Source organism: Ahaetulla prasina, chromosome 2 (genome assembly GCF_028640845.1).
Source record: "Ahaetulla prasina isolate Xishuangbanna chromosome 2, ASM2864084v1, whole genome shotgun sequence".
Lineage (NCBI taxonomy): Eukaryota > Metazoa > Chordata > Lepidosauria > Squamata > Colubridae > Ahaetulla > Ahaetulla prasina.
Genome location: NC_080540.1, coordinates 62,674,716 through 62,688,301, shown reverse-complemented (window position 1 = coordinate 62,688,301; position 13,586 = coordinate 62,674,716). Strand labels below are relative to the sequence as shown.

General features: G+C 34.9%; 1 protein-coding gene across 1 annotated transcript in view; it reads right to left on the bottom strand.

Moving 5' to 3' along the window:
* The window catches only part of DNAH12 (dynein axonemal heavy chain 12), a 106,215-nt gene that overhangs the window by 53,333 nt on the left and 39,296 nt on the right, over positions 1–13,586 (bottom strand). The window contains exons 29-38 of the mRNA XM_058171890.1: positions 13,144–13,253; positions 10,876–11,059; positions 9,335–9,475; positions 6,870–6,953; positions 6,592–6,780; positions 5,086–5,205; positions 4,617–4,805; positions 3,574–3,725; positions 1,785–1,923; positions 189–355 (exon numbers count right to left, since the gene is read on the bottom strand). Coding sequence (XP_058027873.1) covers positions 189–355; positions 1,785–1,923; positions 3,574–3,725; positions 4,617–4,805; positions 5,086–5,205; positions 6,592–6,780; positions 6,870–6,953; positions 9,335–9,475; positions 10,876–11,059; positions 13,144–13,253 — 1,475 coding nt within the window. The remainder of the gene's footprint in view (positions 1–188; positions 356–1,784; positions 1,924–3,573; positions 3,726–4,616; positions 4,806–5,085; positions 5,206–6,591; positions 6,781–6,869; positions 6,954–9,334; positions 9,476–10,875; positions 11,060–13,143; positions 13,254–13,586) is intronic.

Genomic DNA, 13,586 nt, shown 5'->3' with positions numbered 1-13,586 from the left:
TGTTCTAAAGATCACATTACTGTTTATATTACTGCTACTTCCAATGAAGCAGTCCCTCTCCCAAAAGGCAGAAAAAGTAGAAAAAACAATAGTGGTATATCCTCACAATTGAAACAGATGTTTTGTATAATCGCAAGCGTGATAACATTCGAACATTTCTGCATTATATGTCATAAAAAACCAGTTACCAGATTCCATGATCAAAAAACTGTCTTAAAAGTTCAACTGGAGGCTGAGCTCCATATTGCTCCAGTGCAGGCATATTCATATCATCTACAAAGATTATACATTTCTTTCCCACAGGTGGCCCATATATTCCTTTCCGCCTTTTGTCCAACCTGGCCATGATAATGTTCTACAATAAAAAGAGAACATGATTCCATTCATTAAAAATATCTTATGAGAAATAACACATCAAATTATTACATTCTTTTTTAAATAAAGGTTAAGATGTGCCTCACACACAATGCACAAAAAGATATCGCACCAAAGAACAGTGACATGGCTCAACTTAAACTGCATAAAATCAACCCTCCACAGATGGAAATACCAATGCAAGAGAGGCAATATTGATTCCCATGCTGATGATCTACAGCTGCAACGTGTAAAACCTTAGAAAACTGGAAACACAAGCTTCAAGAAATATAAACAAATGATAAAGAATTTATTACTAAAGATCTTGTTCAAAGACTGAAGCCAATATGCTGAAATCTGTAGCAGAACCAAATTCAAAGGGGCTGAAATATTTTTTAAGTCCATAACAATAAGATAATATTTGGAAGTGGCTTAGGTGGTAATGGCCCTAATTTACTGAAGTATAAGAAGATCTAAGTACAATCAGATTTGCAAGTTTTTATTATGATAATGAAACTCAATAAAGTAGTTTTAGTCTTCCTATGGAGTCGATTTCCTGGTCTGGTCTGGTCTGGAGCTGAGAAAAACAGAAATGTGAACAAGCAAACATTATCTGTAAAAGGTGATATATGGGCAGCTCCGTTACTCTGTATAGTTATAAAAGCAACTACCTATGAAATGGACAAAATATAAAAAAACTTGTGGCACTAGTTGGAACATTGTAACACCGAAATATATGCATTATTGTTATTTTTGAAGCTTCATGAATAGTCAATCATTTGTTTTACCATCCTCTGATCCCAAGGGAAGATTCAATTTTTTCACTCTAAAGATAAAAGGGCTACATTGTATAATTATTGTGAAGAAAATTAAAAGAACTCATCTACATAATGAAACTCAAATAGTTTTTTCCACATGCATCCATAATAAATGCAGGTAGCCACTTATGGCCAACATATGCTGACAAACACATTAATTCACCTCTGACAGGAATACATCCGTGGCAATTTTTCTCCTGATTTAATCATATATTGATCCAGATGATTGAAAGTATGTAAAAGTAAACAGAAATGCAAGCCACATTGTGCTGCAGAGTATATTGCAGTCTGACATATTTCTGGCACACAAAATGCAAATAAAGCAGATGCAGACAAATGTTAATGTATCTTGTAATTTAAAATGATGGTTTATAAGAGGTTTGTGGATATGTAAACAGCTGATCCTGAATCTTAAATAAAATAGGTTGCCTATGCTTAAATATATATTTTAATATCAATTATATTGTTTAGCTAAGTAAACGATGGAAGTAAATGAATATTCATGTCAAATGAATCTAAATGTAACCTGCAAAATTAAAATAAAAATAAATTTAAAAATTCAAAATTTAATAAAGGGTTCCACGTAATTCCAAAGAGAACTATTTCACTAACCTGGGTCTGATTGGCACTGGTTCGAGCTGAAAAGTTAAGGAAGAATGGGAAATAGAGATCCTTTTGTAAGTTGTGCATTAGCTTGTCTTTTACATATACAGACTTCCCAGTACCAGTAGGTCCCACAAAAAGCAGTGCCCTTGGAAAGAAATTCAGACAGACATTAGTTTTTCATGACTAGGCTAGACTAAATAGTTGAAACTATTAAACAACAATTGATTCTGAACATTTTTAATTGCTTAAGAATCATATGACTGCTTTATAATTTTAGTTACCTATAAAAGAATAAATGCAATTGAAATGTATGTAGAAGTCCAATATATTTTATTGAGACTGGCTATAATAACAGACTTGCAAGTTTGATTGTGCTATACCGCCTCCTTCCTATACTTCAGTGGATTTGGAAGGCGTCCATCTGAGCTACTTACAAACATTACCTGTCTGTTGTGGAATTAAAATCATCTCCCCCACAGGCAAAACTGACAACATTAGCACCTCTCTGTTTTCCCAAGCTTTTGGTTGACTTTTAATTGTATTTTAATTTTGTTGTAATTGTTAGTTTTTAAATGGCTGCAGTGCTACTGCTTGGCTTTTATTTTGTAATTCATTTTATGTTATCATATGGGGTTTTAACTGAGCATATATTTTAGTGAGTTATATTGTGCACTGCGGAGAGAGCTTTGGCTATCAGGCAGTTTAAAAAATTAATAAAGAAAATAAAGAAAACTACAATTGAACTGGGTTTAAAACCTTTGGTCAAGAGGAATTTTTTAATATTATTCATGACCCAGGGCACTGCTATTATACCTTTTAATATTTACTCTATTTACACAGCTCCTAAGTTAGCTGTTTTATTTCACCAAGGTATTTTACTATTACAACAGTCACACTTAGTTCTATTTCTCCCTTGTTCAAGGATAAGCACATCTCAAGCTCGTGTGTTGCTAGAAAAAGAAGGAAGGAAGCCTATATCCCCATAGACTATTCTTTTTTAATTACTTAAAAAAATTATTACTGTTATTAGAAATAAGGTAAATCCAATGGTGTCCATTGGTATAGAAATAGAAATTGAACCTTCAGCATAAAGCAGTGGATCAACATATTGGCTCAACAGTCCAATATATTAACCTGTGTAAATTAATAGAAACCAATCTTTTATAGATTATCAGGATTTATTGAGATAAATCCATGCATTTAAATCCAACGGAAGTACCTGTCTATAAAGATATTTAACAGAAAATTCACTTCAGCTTTTTTCTGAGAACATAGTAAAATCTAAGATGAAAATGGAACTCCTCTGCACATAATTTCCCCTCCCTCTATTTTACGGTGGCCTGCTATGCAGATACATCCTATTGCACATTGGCTTGAAATACGTATGCGGTGAAGTGGTGCTAGAAAGGACAATGACATTAAATGAAATTAAATTAAATGAACTTTAAAGAAATTGAGCATTCTACTTTCTTAGAGAAAGTTCTACAATTCTAAATATATTATGATACAATAATAATATGCTATGAGCAATTATGCTAAAATTTAAGATAAAAGTTAATACTCTTTAAACCAGGTGCATACAAGAAATTTAAGATAAAAGTTAATACTCTTTAAACTAGGTGCATACAAGAACGTATTGTTTTAAATAATATTTTCTGTAGCTTAATGTTAGAAACACAGTAGTACTAAATTCTTGTTTGCTAATTAGACTATAAAATAACTTCTAGATGCTTTACATAAAGAGCTCATATGGAAAATGAAACATTTGTATAATTAAAGGAACATTTCTTCTTACTTTCCATATTTAATGCATAATTCCATCAAATAGGTATATCTGACTGTGTCCATTGTTGGAACTATAATGTCTTGAACTTTAATACTTTTATCACTATAATTGATACTTTTAACAGCTTCATTCCAATGTGCCCAACGGCCTTTTCCTTTTAACTGTGAAGAAATGCAGAAATAAATTCTGTTTCATTAGACTTGAGAGATATCAGCATCTCTTTTAATACCAAAGCAGTTAAATTAAAACAATGAAATGTGTAAAGGATAAAATATTATGTAACTTAAGCACATTTTGTGTTTCCATACCAATAGTGAGGGCCCTTGCGCACATGTTAGGCACTTCTCTGTTTTCGCTAGAAGTCATACTAATGATAACACTTTTTTTTTCTTTAAACCCTATTCTCTATAACAGGGATTCCTAAACTTTTTGTCATCACAACTCATTTTACCCCCCTTAAAAATACAAATATTAAATGAATAGAATAGAATAGAATAGAATTTTTATTGGCCAAGTGTGATTGGACACACAAGGAATTTGTCTTGGTGCATATGAGAAAGGTAGATTTATTATAATAATGGACAACAAAAAGGTTCTTCACACCTTCCCTGGGTTCTGTCTGCACCTCCCTAAGAGAGGTATCTCTCGTAGTTTGGGAAACCCTGCTCTAGAAAAAACAAATAAATATAAAACAAATTCTTGACTGCAAACTAAACTTTTGCAAACTTTCCCCCAGCCGACATTCACCATATGAATAGCTCCTCACTACTGCTTCCTGTAAAAACCAGATGGGAAGGAAGATTTTACCTATTTTCTCTTCTATTAGAAAGGGAGGTTAAAGAGGTTTATCTTAAAGACAATCACTTAAAAAAATATTACATCTTTCATGAGTTTTTTAACACTTGATTATATGCACAGATTATCTGAGACATATACTAACATTTAATGAAAGTTAATATTAGTAGTGATTTGTTTCTTTCTCATATAATATATATGAGAACAAATATAAAAAATTAAAATAGCTATCAATAATTCTAGAGCAGATTCCATACCTCAAACATATAATCATACACCAATCCTTTTTCTTCAAATGGATGTTCCCATTTTCCTATGGATGCTGGTATTGGATGTTCATCCAACTTTCCTATGACAATATCTCTCATAAAGTTATCAAATATAATCCGTCCATCACTATCACAGGTTGCTCCAATAGACCAAATCATAGCAAAAGCAAAACAACCCTTCCAAAAGAATAAATAAATAATTTGTATTTTCATAAAATATGTTCATGGAGAAATTAGTAGCTAAGTATAAATATTTTAACTTCAGTACATTTGCTGCAGTTATAGCAAATTTCTGGATAAAAGATTTGAAGTGTGCATTATTTATCTAGAGTAACACAATATTTTATACTTTATCTTACATTAACTGTAAAAATGGTAAACTCAAAAGGCTGAAATTTATCAAAAAAAATTATAACCAGTTTTGAAGTTTGAAACATATGTTAAATTATAGACCAACCGTAACCCATTTATGAATATTTTTATTGCTTGGATCTTTTTTTGCTTTGTGACACAACAGCATTTCCAACAGCCGAATGAGAGAAACCACATTATTGCTATTGCTGGTGGGAACTAACTCCTGTAAGAGAGAAAGAGTAACAGTATGTAAGGACATATATTATAATATTGTACTACAAATTTAAGTTTTACCGCATTTTATATTTTAAGACTGCAAATTCTGAACAGCTACAGATATAGTAATATTTTAATATCATTGTGATATCATTTTAAGTGATATAATCTTTTATTTTATTAAAAGTTTATAATTGTTTTTGTTTCATGGAGCCTCTTTTTATTATTCATAAAAGTTTTATTACTCATAAAACTTACTCAACAAATAACTTTTATTATTTTTTGTAACAGATCATCATACTAAATGTACAGAAAACCTTAAGTCATACAAATTGAAATTATCCACACTCATGTCAGCTAAGAAATGCTGGTTGGTTAGACAAGGAGACATGCCTTTTCTGATATAAGATCTGTCCTATGAAATATTTTCCCTAGGGAGATTAGAATGGCCCCAATCCTGATGGCCTTTGTAACCAGGCACAAAAGAATTGGTTATGTGTCGGCCTGAGGCCACAAATCTGTGAAGGGCTGGGTTGGGGTTTCTTAATGTTTATACCTTCATCAGCTGCTAATTTTAATTTTTATATGGCTGGTTGTGATCTTTTATTTTAATTTTATTCTCCATATAGACTCGCTTGTTGAGATGGGCAGCATGCAAATTAATCAGAGAGTAACTGATTCTTTGGGAGGTTTCTATCCATTCATTTCCAAGATTCCATTCATATCAACACATTATCCCTTCCCAGTTTAATTTGATGATCTAGGTTAAGTTTGCACAACAGAGGTTGAACTATCCATATAATTAGATAGTTCCAATTTTTAGATTACTTCCTCCAGCAATTTCATGCAGATGTTTAAAAAATGAGGGTGGAGGGCATGGATAAAGCCTAGCAGACACAGGATGAAACAGAAGTATTTGAACTCATCCCTCCAGGTAATTAAGGCCAAAACCTTCCAATCCAAGAAAGTATCTAAAACAATTCCTTATGGATAATAGCAAACAAATTTTGAGAATTCTAGCAGATTTTACAACCCACTATGAGCAGGATTCAAAAGACCAGTCTTAGTATAAGTAGTCCTCATTTAGCAGCTGCCTTGTTTAGTATGACCAACTCTTGCATTTATCACCCTCACAAGTCTGTAAAGCAAAGGAGAGCTAAATTGAGATCATAAGCAGTTTGTTTTCACTTAATGATTGCTTTGCCAAGGTGCAAAGCCAAGGTGCTGGTTCTTATTGTGATTGCTAAATGAGAACTACCTATACTCCAAGCAGTTTATTTACATTTTTCAACTATACAACTTAAAAATATCTAGAATCCCAAACAGAAAGCTGGTTTCACAAACATATGATTCTGTCAACAAAAATCATTTTCCTGAGAGAATGTCAAATTACCTTGCACTGTTTCCAACGAACTCGCAAAGCAGGAGGTACTAACCAATCAAAAAGTTCTTCGAACAGGTCTTGGAATTCCTTTTCATTCAGGGGCTCAGGAAGTGTGTTCAACCATGAAGTAACAAGTGGCTTCCATCCCAACTGCAAAGGCTCTAAATAAATCATTCCACATCGACTGACTGTAGCTGGCTACAGCAGAATAATAAATGTATTTTTAGAATCTAATTCTGGTTCCAATTTCAGATTCAAAAAGCTATTTTAACTTGCTTTTAACTTACGGAAGCCTGAGATAGATCCATAGCCTCAAAGATGAGGCTCATCTGAGGTGACATTTGAATAATTTCTCCACTCATCAAACATAGCTGAAAACAAAAACAGATACCAAAAAAATATCCAAATTATATGTGTGCAATCCTTTTATAAAGAATTCTACTAACTTTGGGTTAAGAAAGAAAGTGTCTCAGTTAAGGCCAACCTACTAGATGCATTAAGAATAGCTGAACATAAAAATCACCATAGTTTCTATAAGATTTTACATGCCTTGAAAGCCGTCCTAAGGAAGAATACAATACAGGTACAATACAATACTCGACTTATGACCACAACTGAGCCCAGAATTTATGTTGCTAAGTGAGACATTTGTTAAGTGAGTTTTGCCCCATTTTATGACTTTTCTTGCCATAGTTGTTAAGTGAATCATTGCAGTTATTAAGTGAATCTGGTTTCCACATTGACTTTGCTTGTCAGAAGGTCACAAAGTTGATCACATGATCCTAGGACACAGCAAAGGTCATAACTAGGAACCAGTTGCCTAACATCTTAGAACATAGAATAACAAGAGTTGGAAGGGACCTTGGAGGTCTTCTAGTCCAACCCCCTGCCCAGGCAGGAAACTCTACACCACTTCAGACAAATGGTTATCCAACATCTTAAAAATTTCCAGTGTTGGAGCATTCACAACTTCTGCAGGCAAGTTGTTGCACCGATTAATTGTTCTAACTGTCAGGAAATTTCTCCTTAGTTCTAAGTTGCTTCTCTCCTTGATTAGTTTCCACCCATTGCTTCTTGTTCTACCCTCAGGTCTTTGGAGAATAGTTTGACTCCCTCTTCTTTGTGGCAACCCCTGAGATATTGAAACACTGCTATCATGTCTCCCCTGGTCTTTCTTTTTATTAAACTAGACCAGTGATGGCTAACTTTTTTGCCATCACATACCAGGAAGGGGGGGAAGGGGGTGTTGTCATGCATGTGCTTGCCCACACCCATAATTCTATGCGCCCCACCCCCGTGCATGCGCACATAAACTCCCCCCTGGCTCATAGCACGCAATGACCCGGTAGGCCCATTTTTCTCTCTCACCTGGCTCCAGAGCCTCTCTATGAGTCTGGGAAGGGTGAAAACAGCCTTCCTCACCCGCCCTGAGGCCCTCCAGAGGCCAGAAACGGCTCATTTAGCAATGTCCAGTTAGACAGGAAGTGACTTTTTTGTTGTCCCCAGCCTCCAGAGACTCCTAGAGGGGCTGATAACCCTATTAATTTTGTATTGCTGGGGACAGAAATGTTCTGTATTAATTCTCTGTCCCCGCTGTTCAGTTTAATTGTTTATCCAGAAAACCTGTGAATTTAATGCTAAGTAACTCAGTCCCTTTCTTTGATGGATGTAATCCATCTCTTCTGTACAGTTTTTCATTGGACCAGTTGCAGACATCATGACTAATAAAACCAAAACCTTCCCTTTTACACCACTCCTTTAGCCACACATTAAACTCTGTAACACACTGGCCTTTCCCTTTTTGTTCCTTATATATCGGTAAACCTCTGAAAAGATAAGCCTCCAACCTATACTACTAAATTCATCCCCCAAGCTCAGGAAATCATTCTGCCCAGAAAGTACATCCTTTTGGGACAGATCATTTGTGCCAAGATCTATAATAGCATCAACATCACAGTCCTTACTGGCATTCTTGACTATCTTAAGGATACGACTCTTGTCTCTGCTGGCAGCAGCACCTGGCAGACACCTGACCTCTTTCAAAACCTCCATATGTTTTCCTAAATTTACATCTGAATTTTGATCACATGATCATGAGGATGCTGCAAAGGTCGTAACTGAAAAACTGTCATAAGTCACATTTTTCACTATCATTGTAACTTTGATTGGTTACTAACTGAACTGTTGTAGGTCGAGGACTACTTGAAATGGGACAGTGAGTAAATTGAGCTTGCTGTGTGCAGTCCATGAGAGCAATTCTGCTGCTTTTACTAGTAGAAATGGTAAATCTTAATGTATTACTTAAGGACAAGTATTTTTAAAAGATAGGATTTATATTAGAAAGCTTTTCCAAGGCACTTGGCTGTTACATTTTTGCTCAACACATGAATTAATTGTTTTCATTTCCTTTTCTGCAGTTGCTTGTATTCAACCCTTTTTAATTTTTTTAATCATGCACCCCCTTTCCTTTAACATATTTTTAAAAATGTGAGTTATTATACATATTGTACTGCTAAGCCTTTTTAAAAATAGGCATAATGAAGGTTGGTGCTGACATATAATCAAAGAAAAAAAGTTTTCTTTTTTATGATAAACTATATGAATTAAAATATAAGTAATAGAAAAAATAAACGCCCTAAATTCTGTTTAATTGAAAATTAAATATGCATTCAATAATTGAAAGAAGAGGTAATTTGGAAGCTAATGCAATCCCCACCCCCACCTAACAATCCAAGTTAAGGAATAGCATTACCTTTTTGTTGTCATCCAACACAGTGTTCATACTTTCTATCCAAAGAGTATCAATAGGACCATCAAAAACAACCCATTTGCGGTCAGGTGTTTCAGTTAAAGCAAATTCTCGAAAAGTATTGGCCACTATGCCATCTGTCCACTAAAATGAAGAAGAGAGACATGAGAAAACTTTAACTGCTTATATTGCCCTAATATGTGTATTGATTTGGGAAAGTCTCTGTGTGTGTGCATGCTTGCATATATGTATGTATATATGCGCAACTGTCATATTTCAAATACATACCATATTAAATTGACATTCAGCAAACTATATATATTACTGAGTGATCAAACTAAGGAGGTTAAGAATTTTTCTCCATGACTGCTGACAACTGTGTAGTGACTTTTTTTTAAATTTATTTACATTTATATCTCGCCCTTCTCCGAAGACTCAGTGCGGCTTACAGTGTGTAAGGCAATAGTCTCATTCTATTTGTATATTTACAAAGTCAACTTATTGCCCCCACAACAATCTGGGTCCTGATTTTACCTACCTTATAAAGGATGGAAGGCTGAGTCAACCTTGGGCCTGGTGGGATTCAAGCCTGCAGTAATTGCAGGCTGCTATGTTTTAATAACAGGCTATCTTACAGCCTGAGCCACCACGGCCCTTGATAAATTTCATTAAAAACACTTCCATCTTCTAGAATAGCATTCCCATGGAGATATGTCCAAATGTCCTGGCATCCCCGTAATATCTGGCTGTGCTGCCAGGTCTAGGGTATTTGTGAAGCCCCTGTCACATTTGTTAAATGTCATTGCTATTGTCTTGTGTTAATAGTTATGTTTTACTATGTTATGTTTTAATTATACAATTGATATTTTGTAAGCTTTCTAGAGTCTTTGTGGAGATGGGTGGCCTTAACTAATCTAATCAAGAAGGACTGATCTTATTCATTGTAATTTGCATTTGGAACATTTCCTGAAAAATGCACAAAAGTATACAAGTACAATATGCTTATGTATTACAGTGCATGCAGTTGGTCCACCCCATCATCATCTATAAGCATCTTAATGAAGCTACTCTACCTAAAGATTTTGATTGACCAAAACTATAAAGTACTGTATTTTTCAGACTATAAGACACACCAAGATTTCGAAGAGGTAAGAAAGAAAAAAATGTTTTTGCCCTTCCTGGCCCTCTGGAGCACTCTGCAGGCCTCCCAAAGCCTCTGCGCGCCCTGTTTTTGTGAAAAACGAATCCATTTTTTACCTGTTTTTTGCAAAAACTGTGTTTTTACCCTCCCTGGCCGCCAAGAGCACTCTGCAGGCCTCCCAAAGCCTCTGCGTGCCCTGTTTTTGTGAAAAATGGGGCCGTTTCACCCCCATTTTTTGCAAAAATGGGACACACAGGGCGGGGCTTCAGGAGGCCAAAAATGGCTGTATTTGAGGTATAAGACACACCAACATTTCCACTCTCTTTTGGGGTGGGGGGAAGTGTGTCTTATATTCCAAAAAGTATGGTACATCTTTGTAATCTAAGGAATATATAATGCTTACCTCATGAGATACTGGATCAAATCGTCCAAAGAGTTGCCCCATAGTAATAGCTTTTGGATTGACAGTTCTGTGTATTACCTTTTCTTCTTCTCCATACCCACGCTCGTTCATTAGGGAAAGTGTATCTGCTAATACATGCAGAACTTTTGTCTTGCCAGAAAAAGGTTCTCCTACAAGCATAAACCTGATAAAATAAAAGTTGTTTTTCAGTCTTTTTTTTTTCAACCAAGAAAAGCAAAGGCATTATTCACATAATTTATCCTGAAGATATCTATACCCATTTAATTGCCACAAAAGTGAAAATGAAATTATAGAAAAGGAAAGAGAGGGGGAGCATACTGAGTTTTTATAAAGTTACAGTAAGGAAAACTAGCTGAGTTTTTCAAACAGAATAGCGTCCCTCCAGAATATCAGTCAGCTTCTATTGGTTTTCCATAACTTATTAAAAATCCAAATTATTTCAGACAGCCTTTTGGGGTGTGACGGAATACTATTGCTTGTTAAGAGTTTATTTAATTTGTCATTGTGGTTGTTTTATTGTTTATTTCTTTTATACAGTATTTACACTATATATATTTAATGTATTTTATGGACATATGTTTATCATCAGGTGAGAAAAATAATTAATTAAATAATGAATCCCAATTCCTACAGTTCAATCATAACAATAGCAATAGCACCTAGACTTATATACAGCCTTACGATGCTTTACAGCATTCTCTTGCATGTATGCAAGCTGCATGTATCCATTCACTTTTCAGTTGGAAGATTGAAAACTTTCACACTTTTTGTCCAAGGTGCAAGGTGATCGTACATTAGGTACAGTTATAGAGGTATGTTTGACATATTGCACTAAAGTTAAAATGTGCCAGAATACTATGAGAATCCAATCATAGACTCCCTGTGGTGAATTATATAACCCAATTATAGACTCCCTGTGGTGTTTTTTTTCACTTTTAATACAAACTTGAATTTCCCTAAACAAATACATTATAATCAGGAGTTCTGAATTTTTTAATATAGTTGTTGTGACCCAAGTTCCTGGACCCGGACTCCTGGACTCGGATGATTCAGAAAGTGAGGGAGAAGACCTGGCCAGCCCTGCTTCTCGTGAGCCCTTTCCCTCCCTGGCACCCACTCAAAGGGAGGAGGAGGGGCCGGCAAAGCCTGATTCCATGGAGCCTCCTTCTGATTTGGCAACGCCCCAAGAACAGTTTTGGAGTGATGCAAGATTACGAAGACGTGATCGGCGTGCGCAGCAGCGGAAGAGTTGGGACAAAGCCAAGTCATAATTGTCAGGCAGTGACATCTGCAGAGACTATAAATAGGAGGCGGGACTTCCTGGTTTTTTGTCTTGGACAAAGTAATGAATTTGCGCGGGCAATCTGTATCAACGGAGGGAAGAATATATTCGTGAGTAATTCTGGCCTTATCTGTAATTTCCTTGTTATCTCCAGAAACTTGGCAGGCCCGTGGGTAGACGTAGCCAGGACATTTATATATATGTAAATAAATCAGAAAAGAGGCCTCTGACTGACTCTTTGCTGGGAGTATTGGGGGAAGGGAAACAGAACAATAGTAGTGTCATTTTGATAATTTACTGTATGGACCAACCTTATCAGATTAACTCCATCGGGTCTATTGAAGATGATTTTTTAAAAAACCATGCCAAAGCCCAAGAAATATTGAACCCTTTATGTATTGTTTTACTGTTTTTTTCTTGCCACTGACTCCTGTCCTTATCTATCTGCTTAGTTCCAAAAATCTGGACTGACCCATTTCTCTAAACAGAATACCCTTAAAACCTGGCTAATGTCCAGGAGTGGATTACAATAAAATACTGAAGTTCATACAACTGTGATTATGTAATGGAATGGAATGGCTTGTTTTCTTGCTTTATATTTTAAAAAGAACTCCATGGTAAGTAAGAAAAAAAATGAGATTAGAATGAAGTTATGAAGTAACCCTGAGTACACAATTCATCACCTATACTAGCATGGTTAAACTTTCTTCTATCACCATTATATAATGGAAAAGTTCTCTGACCCGTGCAGCTAACCACAGCATAAACATGGTATGGCATGGTATGGCATCATCTTTCTCCTACACGTCCCAATCATATCCCTTTTATCTGATCCCCAATGGGATAGCCTTACATTATTCTTAGTTGCAATGGAGTTAAAATTTTCTCCTGTAAATCGTGTTATGATTCATATTATGAAACCATAACAAATACTTATAAAGGTTACTTATCATAAATGTACTTACCCATGTCTAACTATCATCATTTCATAAGTCTGTATCATCTTTTCTAGAAAAACTTTAACAGGCTGGACATTATGCCCTTTACAACATTCATTTGCACATTCCAGAAAATCCTGAAATACAATAAAAAAATTAATTCTATATTTTTATTTCTTCAATATAATTGAATAATATAATTCAAAATAAAACATTGCTCAGTATCAGGAATATCTTAAGAATGGCCCTGGAAAGAAAATTAAAACTGAAGTAAATCACATTTATTTATTTAATCAATGTATTGTATTTATTTATTCAATTTATATGGCTCTGGTCTCTCATCCTACTTTTTATAACTCCAGAAGATAGCTAATGTTGGATTAAAAATAAAGAATAACTGAAAGCAAAACCCAAAGTAAAAATAAAACACAATGTATTGAGACGGAACACAATTAGTCATTTAATTCTTA